The sequence below is a fragment of the Numenius arquata genome, chromosome 1 (assembly GCF_964106895.1).
Source record: "Numenius arquata chromosome 1, bNumArq3.hap1.1, whole genome shotgun sequence".
In the NCBI taxonomy this organism is placed as follows: domain Eukaryota; kingdom Metazoa; phylum Chordata; class Aves; order Charadriiformes; family Scolopacidae; genus Numenius; species Numenius arquata.
Window position 1 is genome coordinate 116,186,474 of NC_133576.1, and position 25,323 is coordinate 116,211,796.

The 25,323-nt window shown below is 39.5% G+C and overlaps 1 protein-coding gene across 1 annotated transcript in view; it reads left to right on the forward strand.

Annotated features, from left to right (window-relative positions):
* The window catches only part of STARD13 (StAR related lipid transfer domain containing 13), a 315,545-nt gene that overhangs the window by 37,813 nt on the left and 252,409 nt on the right, over positions 1-25,323 (forward strand). Inside the window, exon 3 of the mRNA XM_074155433.1 lies at positions 13,212-14,121. Within this exon, the coding sequence (XP_074011534.1) occupies positions 13,369-14,121 (753 nt within the window). The 5' untranslated portion in view covers positions 13,212-13,368. The remainder of the gene's footprint in view (positions 1-13,211; positions 14,122-25,323) is intronic.

Consider the following 25,323-nt stretch of genomic DNA (forward strand, 5'->3'; position numbering starts at 1 on the left):
CAATGGTTTTAAATTGGAAGAGAAGAGATTTAGATTAGATATAAGGAAGAAATTCTTTACAGTGAGGGTGGTGAGGCACTGGAACAGGTTGCCCAGGGAAGTTGTGGATGCCCCATCCCTGGAAGTGTTCAAGGCCAGGCTGGATGGGGCTTTGAGCAACCTGCTCTAGTGAGAGGTGTCCCTGCCCATGGCAGGGGGGTTGGAACTCAATGATCTTTAAGGTCCTTTCCAACTCTAGCCATTCTATGATTCTATGATTCTATGATTCAAATGATCCCTTTGGAGAGGCACATGTCAGAAGTGGCTGATGTTTTTCAAAAGGAGAGGCCTATGGCTTTTTGAAGGTCAAGCCCTTAAGATATTTTATCATGAAAATACCAAAAACTTAAACTATACGGAGCATTAGGATAGGAAGGCTCTGAGAGCACAAACGGAGAACATTTGTTCTACCGTTTGTTTGACCAGAAAGCTAATGAAACAGTCAGATGCACCCATTTACTTGTTTTTCTGCTTTATAACTAAAAATTACCAATGTGGTGATTATTCCTCATTGTTAAAAAAGATTCTTTATCTCACACGACAAATATATGCCAACATTTTACCCTGGTACAATTTACAGGGAATGAGTTTTATACCCATGAAAACCTGATTTGCTGACAGATCTTTAACTCATCCCGTGATGGTACAGGCATCCTGACCCGTAACAGAGTCTCTATAAAAGTACGTGTAATATGCACAAACGAGCACTCTGGCAATTTTAATGCATGAAGACTGAAACTGAATCTCTGGCACATCTAAAACTTATTCAAGGCAACTGTTTGTTGTTGGTTTTTTTCCTATCTCAAGGGAAAAAAATGGCTAATTTTGCTCCTCTGATATCTGAATTAATGACTCATCTGCAGCACTCTGAAGGAAATAAAATCTCTTACATGAACACAACATACTTTGTACATGTAAAAGAGAGGATGAAAGACACCATCTATCTCAGAAGTTAATATATTTGGAGAGTTGCAGAGGCCCTTGCCTAGAGGGAGGAGAGTGTTGACCATTTGACTGAATGCTTGTACAACCTGGAAATAACCATTCCGCTTGTTTAAAAGGCTCTATAACCAAATTTGATTCAATACTGTGTTTCCATGGGAATCAGATTAATTGAATTTCATGTTCTGTGTGAGCTTCATCCTGCCAGGCAATGGACAACCCCCTTGGTTAAGATTTCTACTTATCTTTTGTTTTTATTAATTAAAGGTTGGAAAGAAATGGCTTACGCAGAAAAGGAAAGCTGGAAAAAGTTAAGAAATAAATTTCCTGCATTTTTGCTTCATATACCTTTTAGTCTGCATAAAGTGAGTGTTTCAGATATTTTTCTCTACTCCAGATTTGTTTCTGGAAAAAAATATCCAGGTCATTCTTTATTTGTGGAGTATGCTTCAGATGTAGTAGACCCTTTACAATTTCTAACAGCATCAACTAGGGGATTGCACAGTTTTTCATGATGGGGTGGTTATTTGCTGCTTCATTCCACAAAGTCACATGGAAATGCCCAAAGCATTTTTATTCTGCATAGAGGAAAGACGTCACAGGTAGAGAAAATCTGAGGAAGTCTCACAGGAGAAATCTATACTACAAGAAACCAAACTTGTGGGGGATCCAGAGAAGAGCTTCAAAAATGACCTCTGAACTTGGCATATATTTATTGCAGGTGCCACGTAAAGGTCTCTGAGCTGACTCTTTGGATACCATAAACAAGGTGCATCGCAGCAGTATGCCTCAACTCCACTGCTTTATTCTGTGTCAGGCTCAGTGTAGTAAGCTTAAAGCTGGTTTAGATATTTTTAGACTACATTTGTTAGACCATTTAAAATGTTTAGTTGTTTAAGTTTATCCAAAAAGGAGAGCTGTTATTTGATAAAAAGTCTATAAAGACCCCTTCTAGGGGAAAAGATCATCTGATACCGTAAGTCTCTCTAATTTAGCAAACAGAAGAAACCTCATTAAGTAGAAATCTGGAATTCAAGAACTGAAACTGGAAAACAGATGAGTGTAACTAATTATAGGAAGATCTCAAAAGGAAGGAGAAATTAGCAAAAAACAGAAAGGCAAACAGAGAATTTGTTCAAAATAGCTATTCAGGCATTAAATATGCACCTTGGCTTAAGAAACACTTCCTTCTGTACATAAATAAAACTTTGGCCACGTCTAAAGTAGCTGTCACTAAAGTATTGCTGCATGTTTTGACTTTGCCTGGTATAACTGGACAAAACCCCCATAAACTTACCCCAAGAAAAGAATTGAAAAGAACTGTGAATTTCTGTCAAATTAACTGAGTACTTAATAATAATAAAAAAAAAAATCACACGGGGAAGCAAGAGATAAAAAGGTTGAAAATACTGAAATTCTCATCTGAACAGTTCATATTTGAACACTTCTCTCCTCTGAAAGCTCTGACAAATTAAATAGATTAATCAAAAGGATTAAATATCCCCCCACATAAATGTTTTTTTTTGTTCTGGATTAAACAAAAATGCATTGGGTTATCCACCAAAAATACATTGGTTTTGAGGGAAGAGTTCTTTTACCAAAAAATGTTTCTTGACCAAAACTGATTGAGCAGGACTCGCCTTGGCCTTATCGCACATACAGATAGGGATCACAGGAGGTTCCTCCAAAATAACTTTTCCTCCCTCTGAAATAACTTATCTTCATTGAGGCTGACATGGTCCTCCCCTGCTGCCACTTATATCTCATGCACCCAGCAGGTCTTGAGAGAAGGAGTCTGCCCTCCGGCATGGCCTTCGTAGTAATAGGCATTTATTGCGGGGGTCACCATTTCTTTAGCATTCATTACAGACACTGATTAAAGAGGGTGATAAAGACATTGCTGGAGTCCAAAGCCCATCTTGGACTGAAAAGAAAAAAAAAAAAAAAACAACCAAAAAAACCACTGCATGCAAAGTAGCATTTTAATGGATGCATCTATTTACTGCTGATATTTTCATACAAATGGTTTAGTGATATTAGATTCAGAAGGTGTAGCAGAGGTTTTAATTTGCAGCAGTTCTGGTCTAATAGGTATGAAGGCACTGGAGGATTCTGAAATACTGAACTCAGAGGTGTTCTGACAAACCTTTGTACTCATAATAACAAGAGCTAGTGTGAGCTTATACAATTTAAAACTAATTGCCCAGCCAACATCCTCATTACCATATTGATGCAGTTCATAAATCAAAGCCCTGCCTATTCAAGCTGTTTACCAGTCTTGCATTAAGCAGTGTATTTCAACCGAGAAATGTAGCACGTTGCCAAAACACTGCAGAAACTTTGAAAGACTGATAGGAGCACAAACCCGGGGAGCCAAAATGCCACAAACCAATTTAATACCCATGGCACTAAAGTGCTTGTTCTTGTTTGTTTTCTGAGTATGTTCTGATTTAGCTTTGAAACTTTCCATAATAATGTACAGCGGCACAGGTACAGGTCCTTACACACCAGAGAGCTGCTGGCAATTTTGATCAATTTGGCTTCCTACAAGAGCTTCTTTTCTTAACCAGGAGACTCATACAGACTTTTTTTTCCTGTTTTTGGAAGTAATACAGTACTTATCCCAGCTGAATTTAGGTGCATATTAAGAACATAGGCTTTTTATATAGGCAAAGGAGAGGTTAAGGCTCTTACCTAAGAATCCTAAATTAGTCACCAAAGTTAGGTGCCCGAAGTTAAATACTTTGAGTAGCCTACTAAGTAAACTGAAGGTACAATCCATTTGCCTGAACAAGTGCCTACCTGTGCCCTTCGAGACACCCTGCCAACCTACAATACCCACACAGGAGATATGTCAAAGGACTTGGAGGAGATTCGCACCTCTCTGGGCTGGGGGTAGTCCAGGATGCCTCACAGGGCACTAGAAGCCTATGTTTAAGCAAATGAATTTTTCCCTATTTTTCCTTCAGATATTCAGTGAGCTGGTTTAGGTATCAGAAAGAGCCCAGTCCTGTAAGCAGGATTAATAAACTTGTGCAAGGTTCAGTAGCTACCGCGGTCCGTCTGCTTCCGCCTCCCCAGGCTGGCTGATTTCAGACTAGCTGAAATACAGTTGCCTGAGCCTCTTCTTGTCCCAAACACCAGTGTCTTGTGAGTTATTCTTCTGTTTATACATTGCTCAGAAAACAGCAGGAGAGATTTATTTTTATTGTGGTTTCTCATGAGCTGCGCGCAGTAGATCTTGGCAGCTGCTGGGAAGCCTCTGCCCCGGTGCCAGGCTTTCACCCCTGGGGTGGGCACGGCCACAGATTGCAAGGACAGAAGGAAGAGTCAAAGGCACCGGAACAACTTTGAAGAATAGTATCAAGACTTCAAATTTATCTTGCTGGTGTGAGGGAAGCTTGAAGCAGAAGCAGGGTGCTACAGAGTTACTGAAGGTTGTTGGAGGTGTTGGGGGAATTTAATAGATTCTAGGAAAATCAAGAGCTTGGGACGTAGTGGTTTGGTTAAGATCATTGTTTTATCCCTGTTTAAGAGAACTCAGTTCAGGGGGAAAAAGGTGGATATTTCTAATGAAATACAACTCTTCTCTATGAACAGAATTAACAAGAAGAGTTCAGCCTATTAAAACAAGTGCTGATCTTCAGGCATGATGCCTGTTGAAGCCTCTGTCTCTTCTGTTCTTTATGCCAATTAGTAAATCAAACAAAACAGTTTTTATTGACAGAAGATGAGATGTGATTAAGGCATGGTTTTGTGTGATAAAGAAACTTCGATTGCTGTTTACATCTCTTCTACTGGCTGTGTGGTCACAGTAGACACAAGCATCCATGCTGTTTACATCTCTTCTACTGGCTGTGTGGTCACAGTAGACACAAGCGTCCATGCTGTTTACATCTCTTCTACTGGCTGTGTGGTCACAGTAGACACAAGCGTCCAATACCTTATATGCAGACAGTGGATAATAGTGATTATAAGTGAAATTAGTATGAAATGATACCTTCTCATGAACATACCCAAGGCAGTGATATGTTTTCCATTTTCAAAGAAGGAAATAACTTTAAAGAATTTAATTTCTTTCATTTGTAAGGAATTATGAACCATACAATAAACACAGATCTATACCAGTCTCTGCCCCTACGAAGTGCTAGAAAACTGCCTTTGTCCAGTGTCTTTGGCTGCTGATGGGTGTCACAGGTTCAGCAGAGATTGCTGAGAAGGATGCATGCAAGTTTGGAAACCACCCAAACTGGGCTTCATGAGCTTGAAAAAAAAAAGTAAAGATGTGAATATAACCCTTGAGCCGTCCATCTTAATATAGGTATCTTCCCATATGAGAAAATTGTTTCTTCCAGCCTCTTTCCTTTTGTGCAAAATGCAGATTAATTTCCAACCAGTCCATTGAGCATCCCTCGAACATATGTAATGGAATTCACTTTCCAAGCTGAAGAAACAGTGGTAGTATTTAAACTGCAGGGAGAAGCAGCTCATACCTGTGTGTCTTTGCTTGCAGAAAGCCTGTTTCCTGACTTTGGTTTGGACTGGCTGCTTAGATGAAGAGCTGCGATCTTACCAATGCCAAGATCCTCAACCTAAAGAGAGACAGACTTCTTTTTTTTTTCCTATGTGGTTTATCCAGTGTTATTTTAAAAATATTTATTAGGTGTTGGTTCTTTTGGGGGCCTCAGTTTATGAACAGTGTCTGTGTATGACTAGCTGCTCTTCCTGTTTCATGTTGATTGCACCGTTCATATAAAAACAAAGCCAAAGTATTCTAGGGCAATATATAAAAAATTTCTGGTTTTCATTTAATACCACAGATTTTAGATAAACGCATATGCAGACACACACCCCTTTCACTCCGCCTTTCCTGTAAGCATTAGGATTTTCAGCAACTTCACATCAGGTTTAATTTATCAAGTAGCTCAGAGTGTAGTCTTAAATCATTCAAAATTGCCTTCTAAAAGCATGTAGTCGAACAACCTCCGGACAATATCTCATCAGGAGCTTGACGCTCCATTTCATAGGTGCAAGACAAAATACGTGAGGCAGAACATGGAATACAAAAGCAATACATTGAATGTAATGCTAAAAGAAGCCTAGTGGCAGAACGAAAGCCAGATCTTACTCTTTAAAGGTACTTCAATCATGTTCTCAGAGACATGCTGAAAGATGCCCTCAATATCCCATTCATACCTGACTCCTTTTCGATACTTTCTTTTGGGAGGATGTAATCAGGTATGCAGGAGATAAGAGAATCTTCAAGTGTGAAGAACCACATCTAGTCCTTCGCTTTACTGGTTATTTCACTCAGGATGGTAACCACGCTATTCATGGGCTGCACAGAGCAGAATGATTTGCAAAGTCAAGGCCCACTTTATGTAAACTAACTAGGACTAAACATTGCCCATTGATCTAAGTTCTTAGAAATGGCCACAGTTGTATTACAGAGGATATTTTCTCACCTTATTAGCAATTCAACCACTGTTCCCACACGGTGGTAAAGTGACAAAGACAGTGCTGTTGAGAATGCTGTTTTAGACTCGAACACAATTGAGTCAGCACGCTGGCAGGGTGTTAGAGCCTCGGCTGGATTAAACTCAACCTCAGGCTCAGCTAATAGCACGAAATACAGCTATCGCTGTCAATACAGACTCTATCAATACCCTCGCTATCAATACAGACTGGGGGATGAGGTATTAGAAAGCAGCCCTGAGGAAAGGGACTTGGGGGTGCTGATGGATGAAAGCTGGACATGAGCAGGCAGTGTGCACTTGCAGCCCAGAAGGCCAATCACATCCTGAGCTGCATCAAGAGATGTGTTGCCAGCAGATCCAGAGAAGTGATTCTGCCACTTTACACTGCTCTGGTGAGACCTCACCTGGAGTGCTGTGTGCAGGTCTGGAGCCCTCAATATAAGAAGGACATGGACCTGATAGAGAGGGTCCAGAAGAGGGCCACCAAAATGATCAGGGGGTTGGAGCCCCTCTGCTACGAGGACAGGCTGAGGGAGCTGGGGTTGTTCAGCCTGGAGAAGAGGAGGCCCCGGGGAGACCTAATAGCGGCCTTCCAGTACCTGAAGGGGGCCTACAGGAAGGCTGGAGACAGTCTGTTTACAAAGGCCAGCAATGACAGAACAAGGGGTAATGGCTTTAAACTGGAAAAAAGCAGATTTAGATTAGACATTAGGAATAAGTTCTTTACCATGAGGGTGGTGGAGCACTGGAATAGGTTGCCAAGGAAAGAGGTTGAGGCCCCTTCCCTGGAGACATTCAAGGTAAGGCTCAACAAGGCCCTGGGCAACCTCGTCTAGTTGGGGGTGTCCCCGCTGACTGTGGGGGGGGTCGGACTAGATCACCTTTGAAGGTCCCTTCCAGCCCAGATGATTCTATGATTCTATAAATGTGTCAATAATCCATCCTGGAGCAGAGTCTTTCCCTCCTATACATTGCAGGTAGGTCCAGCTGTAAATAAATTGCTAACATAGCTGCATTAGTTAAGACGGTGGTTGGAAAACAGCACATCTGTGACCAACAGTTGCACCTAAGACAGACATGAATCTAGGTGCAGTTAAATTAGCCAAGTGTCTCTTTATCATTGTAGTTTATTGCATTTGAGAAGATATTTTACTTTCCTTGGCAATGTAAAATGAGCTTCTGCCATGGTGGTGGTGGGGACAGACGTGGCAAAGCTGAAGGACAGGCTTGGTCGTACAGCTGTCCTGGGATAATAAACACTTTTAAGTTGAGACAAGCCTCACTAAACTGTCATATAAAGTAATTCCTGTAAAATGGTTGCCTCGAGATGTGGCTCCATTTGCTGAGTGACTCATTCATAAATATGCCAAATTCTTTGCTGACTAAAACACTGTTTAACTTCAGTGTAGGCAATCAGGTGCATGAGGTGCAAGAGAAATCAGCATCTAAGTGCCGCCTCCCTCACTCACTGAAATGAGTCAGGAGGGACGTAGATTTGGCAGCATCTGTGCCAAATATCTGTGCCTGGATATCTCAAGGTGAAAAATGTAATCTACTACTACTAGCAAGCAGGATCCATTACATGAGTAGAAGGGTATTGCAGCTTTTCCATTTTTGCTGTTTACTCTAATCAAAAGCAATACAGGAAAGCACTTCCAAAATTAAACTATAACTCAGAGTCTTCTCACCCTGTATTTCCAGTGATAATTCATCCTTTTCCTTTCTAGGCTAGATTTGCAAATAGCTGATTTATAAGCGCACTCAGAAACTCGTATGTCCAGTAACCTACACTATAGCTACCCTTTGCAGTGTATGCAGAAGTCTGTCTGCAAGCTATGATCCTATTAATAGATACAAAAGGGAAGACTTGTGAAGCTTTGGCAGCTAATGTAGGTCTTGAAGAAACACAGGCAAACAATAATTAGAATCTGCAAGTAACATGGAGAGCTAATTTTGGTATTCCTTTATACTGGCTTTATGCAACATCAAAAGGCATTTCACAGCCCACCTTCTCAAAACCTGACAGCATCCAGACTCGAGCGTGTGCAGTGGGAACCTGACTCCAGGTGCTCCAGGTGATAAAGCAAAGCACAATGTTAAGGTCTGCCATAATGTGAAGAATGAGGTCACACAGTATTTTTAGAAGTGCCTGGTGTTCTTGTGAAGCATTCTCTTACTCTCCTTCTCCTTTTTTTTTTTTTTTTCTGTCTTTTTCTGTGAATAATTTGGCCAGTGCTTGCAGAAGGCTGCTTTCGCCCCAGGGATTCTCTCACATACTTCTGTTGACAGAGTTCTTGTGCAGCAAGCAAGCTGAAATGCCTTTTGTTAAGGATCTGCTCACTTCTTTTTCTGTTCTGCCCCAACGCTTGGAGGATCTTTTGGCTACTAACTGGGTTCCTGTTGTTACGCTTATGGAAATTAACTGAATTGAAAAATATGGGGTTACCTTGCAAAAACAGGTAAAATTATCATCAGGAAAAAATAATCTCCTAATCTAAATCCTAAATCTAATCTCCTAATTTGCTCTTAGTCTATGTGTCTCACATTCTCTTGGCTTGTTTGCTTAATTTTTCAGGGGAAGATTGTTTAAGTCAACGGGAAATACTAAGCAAAGTCAATGTGAAAGGGAAACAAATGCATTAGGGGCTGAGGGGCAAAAACTTGTTATTTTAGATGAGTGGTGTACTGTTCCAGCCAGGATCAGGACTTGATTTGCTGGTTTACTATGTCAGTTCGAGTTTAAATTGAATTTAAAGTGAGAAAATTCCACACATTCACATGGTCTGTAATGCCAAAAATACATAATGTATTGAAATGCACTAATTTAAGCAATGTTTGAAAAGTTTGTTTAGGTGACTTGCTGTTATAGTAGCCCTATCAAATAAAGCATGATCATTTGCCCCAGGAAACAATTTTCCCTGTATTAACTCAAGAACATAGAAATGAGTCTATGAATATTAAAGTCTCTGTAAAATCTTTCTATTTAATGATTAAGCTTAATATGTGCTTTTTTTTTTTTTTTTGTGATCTTTATGCAAAACTTGGTGAGTTTTAATATAAATTTTGGTTGTCAGGGCAAAGGGGAATCAAGCCAATAGAGTCTGTGAGTCTTGCACATACACATTTGCTTGTGTCAGACCACATGAGAACTTTCCTTATGTAGCATTTCACTAGCTGTATCACAAACCTGTATTAATTTATTGCCGATTGTAAGGAGCTTTCCTAAACAAATAAAATTTGGTTTGTAAGTTTTAAACTCATGTGTGTGAAAAGCTGAAGTTGCTACACCCAGATATGGATTTCACATTTTAGCTTTAAAAAATCCTGTGTTGCTTTTTTTATGCTCTTCCTTAAGTTGTTTTGGAGTCAGTTCTGGTTGGACAGTTAGCTGTGGTAGCCTCTACATTTCCCTTTTTAGTTGGAAAAAAACCGTACACACCCAAGAGACTTTAATTATTCAACATCTTTACCTACCTAGCTACCTTTACCTAGCACCTACCAGCAGAGCTAATGCTACAGTATGTATTTAGAATTACGTATGCATATGAAAGTTATTTCCCTATTTATAAAGCCTTGAAGACCTTTTCCAGAAAGATTATTATTTTTCAGAACTTGTAAGCGCATACATTCAGAACTGTGGTGAGAATTATATTATTTTGCAGAGCCTTTTATGACACGTACAGATTTAGCTCTGAATGTTCAGGCCTCTCTGAGTTACACGTTTTGCTATGGGCAGGATTTCCAAATCCACAGCTCTGCCAAAAATGCTCCATTTTTAGGAGCTATAAATGTCTATGTGTAACTCTTTATAAAATATGGAATTTGATATTTTGTATAAGAGCGTGGGGTTTTTTCCAGCAACTGCTAGATTGAGTAAAGAGATATGTTCCACAGGATGAATAAGAGTAAACTCACACTCTCTTTTCTTACCACTTCCTCTTCAGAGATTTCTTGCCATAGTTGCACAAAACCAGCCTACTTTTGCATACTTTCTTTGTTCCAGTCTCATCCCAGGAAAAACAAAAAAAGGGTCCAATGGAGTAAGCAAATCTAATAAACAGAAAAACTCTTTCACACCTTTCGTAATTCAACTGTAAAAATTACAGCTTTACACCACATCCTGAAAAAAAAACAAAACCAAAAAAACAAACAAAAAAAACCCCCAAAACTAATTTGAGAGAAAGAACTTAGCAAAATTTTAAAAGAAGCTGGGTATTGATTTTAGATGCTAGGAATATTCAGAGACAACAAAAAATACAAATTTTTGCAGGGATGATAATTCATGTTTTGGAGTCTAAAGCATCATCCCAAAATACTAGAAATAAAAATCATGTAATTCACTTATCCCACACTTGCCTATTGCAGAATTTCTGTAACTTCTTCTGGAGCATTTTTTTTTGCTGTATTTTGGGGTTGATACAGCAAAGATATTCCTATGAACACAAAGGTGTGTTCCTGCAAATGTCATCACAGCAGAGCCTGCTTGGCAGCATTACCAGAAATAAAGAAGGCTGAGGGAAAATGCTAAGGATGGGTAATTTCTGCCAGAGAAGAAAGAGTGACAATAGGATGGGGTAAGGCCAGGAGAGAGACTCTGTGAGGAAGACCTGGAGAACTGAGCACTGCTACTTCTGCTGGAACTACCAATAGGTGAGGAACAGGGCAGCCACCAGCACCAATGGTGGTGAATACAACCTCCTCTCTCACCTGAGGGCAGCAGGATGGCGTGGGAAGCCAGGCCAAAGCTCTTTTGGCTGCCTTTTGGGGAGTCTTCTAGAATAGGCAAACCTTTTTTGCTTATACCTACCTTTGCATGGAGGGAGGATGGGTGCTAGCAGCATGACTTCTTGCAGGGTACCAAGGTGCCAGGGACTGAAAAACAAAGGCGATGGCTCACAGTGAAACACAGACAATAATATTCAGCTGAAATGGCAGGAGGCCTTTTCACTGTCCCCACAATTCACATAATTCCCTACAAATGTGGGAATGCATTTTCTTTTTCAAAGACATTGTGCTCAATTAGTTCACATAATGTTAGGGAGAAGCAAAGGTGTCCAGCACTTCTGAAAGAGAAGATACTTCTACACAGTGGCTATGGCTAACTCGAGAGAATGAGGGCTTCAAATGTAGGTTTCTCATTCACACGTAGACAAAGCAATCTATTACTATTGTGTGACAAAAGATACAGGCTGCAATTCTTCTTGACTTTATTTGTCCCTCTGAAATCTGGGCGACTGGTGTAAGCTTTTCGTCTAGACATACTCTGTATTTTTGGATAAAGCACTCATGCCAGGAGGGAGACTCATCCCATGTCAAAATAGGTATCCAAGATAAGTGAGAGCATTTACCTTCTGGAAGCATTTTTCTCTCTCCACTGACTCCAGCAGGAGGCTAGACAGCTTACAATAATGTCTGATTTTTTAATGGCTAGCAATAGCGGAGAGGAACTCTGGGTGGTGAAGCACTGGAACAGGTTGCCCAGGGAAGTTGTGGATGCCCCATCCCTGGAAGTGTTTAAGGCCAGGCTGGATGGGGCTTTGAGCAACCTGGTCTAGTGGGAGGTGTCCCGGCCCATGGCAGGGGGTTGGAACCACATGATCTTTAAGGTCCCTTCCAACTCTAACCATTCTACGATTCTAAACACTCTTTACCTGCATGCTCACACCTTTTACAACTGCAGTTCAAGTGACAAAGGTAACATAAGAAATCCAAATTTTCTGTATGCGTATCAGTATTCCTTCTGTTACCCTATGTATGGTTGTAACACTGAAATGCAGACTAACCAACATGAAAATCTGCCTATCTGGTGTGCATTGCTCAGTTTATGGCACATGCGGTGAGAGGCACGTCACATGCCAGCATCTGACTCCGCTTGCTTCCCACTTTGACAATCACAGCACTGCCTTCTGACATGTCTTCTTCAGCACTGACAGGTTTGCCACACACATCAAAGGCTTAAGCTTCCCTTTTTATTTTGAAAAGCTTCTGTTCGGCTTTGCTGTCTCACAGATGGAGTACTGAAACAATCATTAAAATAAATACTATCAATATTCAATCTGTCACAAGAAGTAAATGACATATATGGGTGAATGTAAGCTATTCACCGATGCAGGATCGGTTCTTCAGCTGCTCCCTTCTTCCCACGCGTTGGAGGTGCACAGCCCGGATGTGAGCACAGAAGTTAAGGCTGATTTAAACCAGACATGGCCAACTCTGATGTAGTGCTGAAGCTCTCTGTTATTTTTAACCTCCTCTTTTTTCTTTGCAAATTTATTGGAAGTGGACAGGTGCTGCACTGCATTGGCAATTCACAGAAAATTCTACCTATATTGAAATCTTCTTTCTTTTTTGTCAACTACTTTGGCTCCTTGCTCTTCCCCGTGACATTTTAGCAGCTTTATCAGAACACTGTATAAGTTTTCAATGATTTAACAGACAATATAGAGAACTGAGACATGTTTCAGTAACAAGCATATACCTAACCACTTTGAATGACTCTGAACCATTGTGTCAATAATCAACATAAAGTCAATATTTAAAAAACATTTCTACATTTGCCCGTTCTTTCCTAGTCTCTGAGGTAAACAAGTCAAGGTTCTCATGTTCTAAGTGCATTTAATCAGCATACATCAAATATTTTTAGGAGACCTGTAAGTAAATTTGGTACATGAATTTCATGTTTCAGGACTACTTTTGCTGATGCACTCCAATGCAAGCATGTTGCCATCATTAATTTTTATTTTTTTTTTTCAGGAGCAGAGAGGATTCACATGTTTTGTATGAGAATCCAGGCATTAATAATGATTGTGTGATCATGGTTTTGGAAAAATACGAAGATATTTCCGGGCTACATACGCGGAGTTATGTTTCTTAAGAAAACCAAGAATGAAGTCATTTTGATCTCTGATGGATGAAACTCATTGGAATGGAAACTAACATCTATGAAGAAGAACAGGGCTCACCTTATCTTACATCTGCCAAGCGCCTGGGGACTCCAGAGGAAGCAAAGTATGAAGAATACCAAAGAAAGATAGAAAAACAGACAAGTCCATCTGAATTTCAGAAAGTTTTACTGGAACCTGAGTTGCGTTTTCTGGCTGTGTCATCCTTATTAGACCACAATGAGATATCCTTGCAACCTGGCACGGCTGCAGGGTGCGTCAGTGCCACCGATCAGCCTGAGACAAAGCACCTTTGTGAAGAATTACTCTGTTCCGCAAGGCACAAGCCAAAGGAAGATCCTTTAAACCTTCCCTTGCACACGGAATGGCCAGTCCTCACAGGAACAAATTCAGACAAGAAACCGGGAAGGAGTCATGAGGTCAGGGTCATAAAACACAAACAAAGTGCTATTACATTTTCTGATTTTGAATTTTTATCGCATGAAGCTAATACTAAACTCTATATTTGCGAGGCAGGAGAAGCGGAAGATTTTTCATCTGAAGAGGAAGAAGCAGATGGTAGAGATGATGACGTGTTTACAGAACTGCCACTGTATGAGGCATTTTTCAGTGGTCTTCAGAGAAGGAATGTTTCCCAAAGAAAGCAAGCTAAACGTGAACTTACTAAATGTCAACACATCTGTCATTTAGAAGACTGCAATGATCATTCTGAAAAGGAATTGAAGAACCATGACAAGGAAGAAAAACACATGGAGCTGGAGGTAATACAAGCTACTCTTTTGTTCCAAGTGTGTTTTAAATAAGTGGTGTCACTCAAGGATGGTTACAGGAGGAGGAGGAGTTATTGTTATACAGTGATAATTAATGTGAATTTCATAATTAGGACTATAAACCTACAGTAAAAGTATACTAGGTTTTTACATAAGACAAGTCTACTACTTCAGATTAGCCACACTTCTATTAGCCTGAACTTCAAATTGGTTTTCTGTTTTCCCTTGCTTTTTAAAATGGGAACATTGGCTCAGCTTCCCCTGCTCCTACAAGACCATACATCATGCCACGTACAGCATATATTCCATGCGTCTATGGACTGTTCCAAAAGGATAGAGCTCAGGTTTACTCTGAGAGCAGAGTATATTTCATTGTGCTGAAAAATGGCCCTTTTTAGTGTAGTGGACTGTAGCAGTGCACCACTTAACCAAAAGCACTTCTTCTGATAAATAACAGTGTTTTCTGTGTTCTTATTTCATTAAAATAATATAGAGGGCAGGTTACAATCTGGTCTATAATAAAATAAAATAAACAGGGGGTTTTTTGTATCTGTACTGGTACACATTATGATGCTCTTTAGCCCAATAACCAAAATGAAAACATAAGAAGATTTAGGTCAAAATGAAAAACACTCTGTAATAAGAATCATCCAACTATAACTTTTCCAAAAACCAAAATGGTTGAGTAAATTAGCTGTAGTTTTTGGAACTGGAGGAACAGCAGCTTTCCAAGTGACTTCTCACTAGTCAGGAGAATAAGCAGGGCTTTCCTCCTGCTCCCAGCTGGTGACAAACCAAATGCCTGGAGCTAAACATGTTTATCATTGGAAAAGTGCAGCTCCAATGCAGCAGAAAAATATGAAGTGACTCCAAATAGTGGGCAAAACAAACCCTGAAAATTCCAACGTTCCTGAACTTGCAGCACAAATTAATCTTAAACTGCAGGTCAGGCATACCTTTCCTTCCTCTCTCTTCTCCTCCTCAAGCTTTTAAAAGTTTTTTTCTGTGTACATCTGCCCTATGCTTTGAAAATCAGGATGAAGCCCTAGTCTTTTACTCAGTTTGTTTTATTTTTCTCTATCTGCAGTTCTCCTTTTACTTCTAGGGCTTATAATACAGAGTTGCTTCATTGATTTTTGATTAAATAAAAGAAAGTAGAATTTTTACTATAATGTCCATCAAAATTATGGTATGCAATACTTAATTACTTCTCTCCTTTAACACTAATCTATCTTCAATTTGGGGAGACTAATTCTGCCCTTAACTGCGTGGGAGTTTTGTGCTGTATTTTATATATATCCCAACTTTACTGTGGAAACCCATCAGCTCACAGAGAAATAAGCCACTTTTTTCTCAGCAGCTAATATTAGAAAACCAAGGCCCAAAGATGGTTCCAAATTAGCGCACCTTTTGATGCAATACTGACCCTGTGAGATTCTTTTGACACGTGGTTTATTAAATAATTGCATTGTTACTCTATCCTAAGCCAAGTCTTGCTTCCTCGTTTACTCAGAAACATTCCCATTAATATAAATAACTAGCAAAATGCATGCGCAACATCCCTTGGATTCTGTTTACTGAAGGTCATTCCCATAGATAAAAGGGAGAGGCCAGGGGCTGTTGTCATTTAGTTTACTTTATGTCTATGCCGTAAAATAAACTCAAGGATGCAACTTGTAGCGGAAAATAATGGATTATAAATTGCCAGACAAGCATGTGAAATTACCTAGTAAATCTCAGCAAATGTGTCAAAACATTTCAAAAGCTGTACAGATGCAATGATGCAGTCCTGGTTTTGATTTTTTTTCTATGTAAATAAGTATGTATCATTCCAGGAAAGCCTCCAAGAATTAAAAAAAAAAAAAAGGATTATCTTGTCTCTCAAATTTTAGCAGCAATCAGGCATTGCTATTCAGACTAAAAACTCCCCCCACGACTCTGGTTGAAGCAAATGTATGTCCTTGTCAAGTTACTTATTTCTATTATTTAGAAATAGGGCTGTGGAAAAATGTCTTTCTAGTGGAAACAAATTAACTAAATAAAGACAGCATGGCGTAAAAATGTTGTCAAAAGCAATGATTACTGCTAAGCCCTAGACTTAAAAATAGTATAACCAATAACCTCGGCTATACAGATACAGGCTATCACACATAGCACCCTGACAGAGATCCTGGCTAAGTCCTTGCTAAGAGAGTTCACAGTGAGATAGTGATTAAGATCTACCCTGCAGGGGCATTCCTAAGGAAATGTACTTAGTGACTGCAAATCTTCTATTTTATGTACCGAAAGGAGGAAAGGCAGAGCAAAGCCAGTGTCCAAATCTCCTCTTAAATAGCTGTTACACGCATTTAAATGATAATTGTTGAACTTCTTGTTTCATTCTAATTTATAAGCAGAGACAAATCTCCAAGTACACTGAACAGTAAACAAGTAGAGGGAAGATGGAAAAAACACAATATGTGTATGCTGCCAACTTTGTTACAAGCAGAAGAAAATCTGCTGAAAACAACTCATATAATGGTGCCCATTAAAAAAAAAAAAAAAGCTTTCTTTTTTTCCAAAGGTATACAAAATCTGCCTGTTCCAAGTATTACAAGATAAATGATACTTCTGTTCAATTTATGAATTCAGTATGGTCCCTGAGTTTCCACCCTTAGACCAGTCAAATCTAAATTTGGCAACCTTTTTTTTCCTCGTATGGAGTTTGTAATCAGTCACACATTTAATGCCCAAATAGAATTCTTAAATTAAAAATAAAATTTATTTCAACTGGGGAAGCAAAATTTTGAAGATTTAGAAACAAGTCTATATATATATGTTTGAAATACTGTTCATATTATTTCTCATTTTGGGACGGTGATCTGGATAACACCATCGTTAAGACACCACATCCTTAAGTACACCAGTGAGTTTCTGTACCCTTGTTACAGATTTCTCTTCTCTGCCCACCTTCCTTGCAAAACTCCCCTTCTATCTTGAATGGGAATTTTTTGAACATCATTCATGTCCTTCTAATATTATTTATGATTGTTTGCTTTGTTCTGTCCAAGGGTTTTCTCAGCAACTCTGAAGTGGTTTCTTGAGCCATTCTTCCTTGCTTGTTTTACTTCAAGTCTTCATATTAAACTACATGCTCTCTTCGGGCGTGCAGCCAGCTCAGTATGCAGCAGCAATAAATTATTGAGAATAGCTTCTGAAACATAACATTTTTCTACATTGCCATTTCTTCAAACTGTACTGAGCAGGACCCAGTTGATAATCGTATTTAAGCGGGAACTACTATGCAACTTCACATCAGTAATCTTACCTTATCCTTTCATGGTCTCAAAACAATCTGTATTACTTCCAGGAGTAGCATTTCAGTCAAGTAAAAAATTGAAGATATTTGACAGATATTAGGCAAAAAGAAGTATTATGAAGTCATAGCCTTGACAAAGTGAGTTGTCATGGATCTTCCCTCACCTCAGAGATTGTATAGAAATCCTGCTCATGTTGTTGGCTGCTGTAGGGAGGCAAGCATGGTCTTACCAACATGGCAGCAAACTGGAAATCCTCACTGGGACAGTTTCACAGCATCTCTTTGGGGAGCCCATCTTATCTATTAGAACAGCCAAAAAGGTTTCTGTCACTGTTGATATTACTTAAGCCATCTAAGTGAGTTGTCAGAACTTCTCATGTTGTATCAGAGAGAGAAGAGGGCCAGCCAGGAAGCCCACATTCTGGAAAGGAACTGATTAAAGCTAACCATCAGGATGTGCTCGGTGCTCCAGCAGCCCCACCGCAGCCTCCCAGCGTCTGTGCCAGGACGACATACTGGGAAACTTTCCTCACTGGAGAACCCACCGAGTTCTCCAAATGACTCCTCTTCTCAGGGCTGCTTCTTGATGGAACACAGTCACCTCTTTCTCAAATACATCTGGAAAGGTTGAAGAATTGACTGTTGGCAAGTGTTACATGTAGGTGTAACTCCCAGGAGAATCTTAGAAAAATTCTTAAAGGAACAAGAGTCATAGAATCATAGAATCACAGAATGCTTAGAGTTGGACGGGACCTTAAAGATCATTGAGTTCCATCCCCCCTGCCATGGGCAGGGACACCTCCACTAGAGCAGGTTGCTCAAAGCCCCATCCAGCCTGGCCTTAAACACTTCCAGGGATGGGCCATCCACAACTTCCCTGGGCAACCTGTTCCAGTGCTTCACCACCCTCACAGTAAAGAATTTCTTCCTAATATCTAATCTAAATCTCCTCTCTTTCAATTTAAAACCATTACCCCTCGGCCTATCACTACACTCCCTGAGAAAGAGTCCCTCCCCCTCTATCCTGTAAGCCCCCTTCACGTACTGGAAGGCTGTTATAATTAATAATTTGGGAGGAATCCATTAAGGGAGCCTCTGCCACCGCCATCTCTGCTGTGCAAGCTGGCAAGCAGTGTGTTGGGCCCAGAGCATCAAATCTGCTAGCCCTTACACAGGAATCTGAGAGACCTTTCAGGAGCCCAAGCTGCATACAGATTTACATCACGCCTCTTTCAACACATTTAGGAAGATCTAAACCAAACCTGCTGGGCGGTTTAAAGCCAGACACTGATGGTCTAATATTTGCATTAAATGTTACCTTGTTCAGCTGGGTCAAACAAAGAGATACCACTCTCTAGGAGTAACGGAGACAAGATGACCCAAACAGATAATTTAGGTAATTAAGGTAGCATTCACAATGAATATCTTTGTCAGGATATGGTCTCCAGTCTATAAACTCAAAGACTTTTGGAGGAGGCTGCACAGTCATGGGAGTGGCCAGTACAACGCCAGGAGACCCAGTCACCGTACAGCACTGGGTGGTGTCAATGGGGTAGTTGTGCCATCACCTTTCACCCTGAGTAAATCTTTAAGTAAAACTGTGGTGTTCTAAGGGAGATTCGTGAAAACTCCATTGCTTTTGACATTTAAAGCTAAACCAGCTGAAAGCCGGAAATGGTTACAGAAAACAGTCCTTTACTGGCAGGAAGACGGGTGATCTGGCTTTCCAGACTCTTTCCTTGATTATTCACTTATTTTCATTAATTTCCTTGTTCTATCCTTGTACTACAATTAAGTAGTCTTTATCCTTATTATACAATTATTACTGAGTGGCAAGTTTGATAATCATTGTATCAGCTTAGACCATAAGAGTTCAGATTCAAGCTGAAATAATTTGCTGAGACATGATATGGAAGTCTCCATAGCGTCTGTCCTACATTTTGTCTGCTTCTGGCCTGTTTTGTTTCTTCTTTTCACAAACGCCAGAAGTCACCAAAGGGGCAAGACAAGATAAATAGACAAGGACATGAAGGAGGTGATAAATCCACAAAAATTTATTCAAAGCCATAGCCTTTGAAGTTAGTTATGACTCCTTAAAGGATACGTATTCTGTGTGGCTTGTAAACGTTGTAATCAAGTAATCATATCCAATGAGAAACAAATCAGAAAGCTTTAAGTCTTTGACAATGAATTTGCTTTATTCAAATTAGATTGAGTTCATTCAATTTAAATGATCAAAACAGAGTAGCAGTCAAGCCGACAACTATGATCAGTAATTGGGCCTCCCAAAGTAGGCTTTTGACCCTTATATTTGGATGGCTTAAATTCCACTAAGTCCTTGTACCTCTGGTATTCCTGCTCAGGTCCTTGCTTAGCCACTGTGAAGCACTTTTCCAAGAGGCACTTCGCTGTTTTCATTAATGAGGCACTGGAACTTAGGTGGAATTTAAGCTATCTAAAAATTGTCCTGCAATACTTTCTTCTTTAATTTAGTTGTACAAGAGCAAAAACTAGTAAAGAACATAACAGAGTGAAGCACAAATTCCTTCTCCCATTCCTCCCATACTTTGGAATTCTGTTCTTCTCTTTACCCTGTCAAATAGAAACTCCAAAACTAGAGGAGAAGAGTGGTTGCAAACTTGTGATGATTTCTTCATGAGAAATAATACAGTTGTTATTATCTCTTTTTTGTTCCTCTTCTGCAGCCATGGGATGTCTACCCAGGTAGGAGAGCTGAGTGCTGAAATAATTACCAGGGAGAAGAGAGCAGGAAATTAAGGGGAGGAAAATGGGAAAGGACTTGTCTAAGACAGGAGTGATGCACTGAGCTTTGTAAACTCTTATTTCCTTTGTGTGTCTCAGATGTGCACTTTCTGTATTTCAATTATACATCCTCTCAAACTGATAGGTGGAGACACGGTGAGTTGAACTTTGGAAAGTTTCTAGTGTTTATGCTTGTTTTCTACCTGCCTGGCAAAGGAGTCGGAGAACTGCTGATTACTTTAGTAACGATGCATTATTATCAGTCAATAAATAACCACAATCAGCTCTTAATACTAAAATAAGATAAATGCTGTTTTAGGAATTATTAATTTAAAACAAAGAGTCTTTTATTAACGTCACAAATTTGAGGGACTAATGATGATCATAGCACTTTGCACAGAGTACATTTTTCTCTAATCCCACTATTCTTAATAATGTGATGATTTTCCATTAGGAGATGTCATTTCTTGTCTGCTACTTCTTATGCCCAGGGAGGTTGTGGAGTCCCCTTCTCTGGAGATTTTCAAGACCCACCTTGATGCAGTCCTGAGTAATGTGCTCTAGGCAACCCTGCTTCGGCAGGGGAGTTGGACTAGATGATTTCTAGAGGTCCCTTCCAACTCTGACAATTCTATGATTCCGTGATCCGTGATTCCGTGATTGTGATTGAGGGGAGCAGTAACTTCAAATTTGCATCTTACTTAAGTAGAAATTAGCTGTATGGCTAATAAATAGCTGTTTCTATTACAAAAATATAGGAACTTTGGAAAATAACAGTACAGTCAGGTATAGTAACTTAAGGATATGCTGAAAGATTGTATCAAAGACAACTGGTATATTGGAATCATGTAGGGAAAAATTATAACATCATTTTACTATCTTTGATATATATGCTGAAAGATCGTATCAAAGGTATATTGGAATCATGTAGGAAAAAATGATAACATCAAAATTACTATCTTTTATCTCATTTATTGGTTTACTTCCATGATGCTTACATGTTTTAATAAACATGCATGATTCATTGTTTGTTACTAGAAAATTTAAAAGTTAACATGTATGTGCCCCCCAAAAAGATGCGCTTTCATGACATCAGCAGGTGCCTGTCTCTCAAATCACAAGATTGTCTTCAGTGGGCATCAATGGGCTGCTGAAGCTGCTGGGCTGAAACTGGAGAAAACACATATACTCTGTTTTTGTAAAAAATATCCTATAAGCTATTTTCAGCAATCCCCACTTGGGCTTGGTCAAAACTCTCCTGAAGAAAAGTTGTAATATGAGGGCAAAAAATCTGTCCTTTTTCAAAAGCAAAGCTGATAAACAAACCTCCATGTGATGGGTGGAATAGTGCTCAAAAAATTCAGAGGGCTTTTTTGCAGTTGACCCTTCATAGAATTTGAAATAATTTGTGCTGCGGAATACCATCTGCAGAATACCATATGTAGTTAACATAATTGGTGAATTATACCAAAATGGGAGAATATTCATCATATGTTACTTGGGTTATGATTTTTTTCAGATACAGACTGGTTTATCTGTCATGTTTTTGAATACTTAAGAATCATATGGCCACCTCAGGAAACAGCAGTATTACTATTGCTCTTGACAGAAAACATAAAATACATTATGTATTTACGGTCGCACTAAGCCCATAAAATAGAAGAGGTGTATCAGGATTCTCCTTTACAAGTATTTGAAAACATCTGAAACCTGTGCATTGTGAGACCATTCAAATGTTTCACATATCTCTGCAGAAGTAGAGCAAAAGTCAACAGAAAATAAGTCCTGTCTAAGTCAAGGCTCTGATGAACTACATTCCTCTGTCAGAGCACGAGAGCAGGCACCTGAGAGAATTACAGACTGGGTCTTCGGTGGGGAGAACCAGAAGAAACATGTAGAAATCTGTTAATCTGCTTACCACTGAAATTAAGATATTCCTTCAAAGTGCAGATGGAGATTCTGCATAAACTGTGGGATGGGCAGTAAGCAGCACCACTTGTGAGACTGGAAACTTGCGCAAAAGATGAGGGGACCGGGTTGGGTTGCATTTTCAAGCTTCTTTGGCTGACAGGTGGGGATTTGGTATGTCTTTCAAGTCCAGCAAAAGAACTGAAAAAGTAATAATGTTACTGATTTAATAACCCTGCAAAGTCTATTTCATAATATGGCAAAGTTCTTGAGCAGGAGTAAGGAAAGGGAGTTACAAATTTCCTCACGCACAGGAAAGTCCCACTGAAAGTTTGTGGCCCTTCCTATACAGCATTTAAATGCTTTTGAAAGTTATTCCTAGGTAACATATACCCAGTTAATAAAATCGGATTCTAGTGATATACCTAGGATCCCTCTGTCTTCTTTGTGTGAAATTCCAATAAAGTAATGTTAGCTTGATGTTGTAATGTAATATTTCCTTGGTAGTACCACAGGATCACAGACTATCATATGATTGGACATGCCCCCGGATCTATGACCATTTGCACCACCACATCACCAGCTATCATATAACCAGCAACCTGTGTGAACACTGAGATCAGTGTTTGAACAAATGCAGAGAAACTTAAAAACTTTTTAGAAATGTACTGAACTTCATAGAAATTTTAGGATGATGGATCTGAGATTTCATTTGATGACATTCTTGTGTGGTTATTTGCTTTAGGAGAGAATGTCATCACCCTCAAGACCCTTCTTAACAATCATGCCAACTATCAAGTATTTTAAATTGTAATAAAAATGGAAATAGACTGCTTTTACCTATCCAAGTTTTTGTCCAAACTAAAAGTCTTGCCCAGTTTTGAATTATTTCAGAACTAAGACCTTTGCAGTGTAACTAAGTGAAACCTCCTCTGAATTAGTTTGGAGTTCTCTAGAAATAAAACAGACAGGACATTGAGGCCAGCTCCTGCATTTGATACACTTTTCTTCCAGAAATTAACTTCACTAAAATCTCACCAGACTTTTGCATTGTGTTACTTGGCTTTCTCTATTGGTGCTTTCTATGGATTCTGAAACTCTCTGGCATTTAGACTTCTAATCAAATGTTTCAAAAATTGGGTTTAGAATAGGTAACATTTTAGTGTCAAAGATTTAACAGCTTATTTGTACTGTTTATTCAGAGAAATGTTGTCTGGCCTTAATCTAATCTTTGTGATGAAGTAGTCAGTGATATAGTACACAGCCTACTGTAAGTTTTGCAGTTAGTATTTATTGTTCCTATTCAAATGGTATAAAGGTGAAATTTCAGTAGCTATATAATGATGATTTTGCACTGTGGCAAAAGGCTTTGCAATTCGTCAAAAAAGCTTCTAAACCTGCCAAGGAACAACTGAATATAACACTGCAAGTTGCGTGTATTTCATTCTTTAAGACATACATCATACAACAAGACGAAGAAAAAAAAGTATGCAAAGCCAATAGCTAGAATTAAAAATACACAGACTGGCCAAGATAGCAGTATCAGAGAATCATAGAATGGTTTGGGTTGGAAGGGACCTTAAAGATCATCTTGTTCCAACCCCCCTGCCATGGTCAGGGACACCTCCCACTAGACCAGGTTGCTCAAAGCCCCATCCAGCCTGGCCTTGAACACCTCCAGAGATGGGGTATCCACAACTTCCCTGGGCAACCTGTTCCAGTGCCTCACCACCCTCATAGTGAAAAATTTATTCCTGATATCTAACCTAAACCTACCCTCTTTGAGTTTGAAGCCCTAACCCCTTGTTCTATCACTGCGTGCCCTTGTAAAAAGTCCCTCTTCAGCTTTCTTATAGGCCCCCTTCAGACACTGGAAAGCCGCTATAAGTTCTCCGTGGAGCCTTCTCTTCTCCAGGCTGAACAACCCCAGCTCTCTGAGACTGTTCTCATAGCAGAGGTGCTCTAACCCTCTGACCATCTTCGTGGCCCTCCGCTGGACCTGCTCCAACAGGTCCATGTCCTTCTTAGTTGGGGGCTCCAGAGCTGGATGCAGTACTCCAGGTGAGGTCTCATGACAGCATAATAGAGGTGAAGCTGCTTTTTATGAACAGGCCTGACCAAGATCAGTGCCTGCACTGAGAGAAAACAGAGTACCAAGTATTTGTGCAACTAAGGATCTAGACTCTGAGAGTTCACCTGAAGCTGTACTTTTATCTGATGTGTCATCAGAGTTCACTAAGACATTACAAATAGCTTTAGGTATAGATATATGGAAAAAGATTTTGTTTGGGAGATGAAAGATGATGAAACTGAAAAAGATTTCCTCTGGAAAACAAAAATATTCCACAGACCCTGGGTTTTTTAAGCAAAAGTTGCAATACTATCTTGTATCTTTTATGCAAAATACTCCGTTTTGTGTTTTCTATAGTATAGATCATGTGCTGTCTCGGATCGTCCAAGCCTTGTAAGGACTTAACAGTTTTAGTCTTATCTTGGAGGATACCTAATGCCACTACAGTAAATAAATAAAAAAGAAAAGGAATGCTAAAAGACAGGTTAAAAGACAGAAACAGGTTTAAAAACCTTTAATGGGAAACCCCCAGTATTCCAAGCAAGCAGGGACGAAGTCAGTTTTTTCTGAAGTGAAGGCAAAAGTGCATTATACAGGCTCAGAAAATGCTTTTGAAACCAAACTTTTCAGACATGACAAAGCCTGCATTTTGCATGTGAATGACAGATAGAAAACTCTAAAATTGCCACTTCAATGTTCTCGTTTGAGAGAATAAAACTTTTTTAAATAAAAGAATTTACCATGAATACAAACAACAAATAACAGCAAACTCTAAAATAGTAAGAATTGCTAGTTGAAATGAATATATTTACAGGTTTTATCTCAGATCACCTTCTCTTGTGTGCAATGTTTCCAGTTTTGTATAAAGCTCTTCAGAAGATGAGTTCCAACTGCATTAAATGCAATGCAGATACCTAAGCTTGATGGGTGTTCTTTTCTTATTCAGAAATTGTGTTCAAACGGTTGCAAATGCTAAGGAGTGGTCACACAAGCAGCTCAGGACACTCAGCATTTCATTCCAATGCAAATTAAAATGAATGTGTAAAAGCAGCAAGTATGAGGTTGAAAACTGGACAAAACAAGGAAGGAAAATTTAGTTTATGCACCCAATTTAAAATTGGCAGTATGTACCTCAAAAATCCTTCTAGGTATA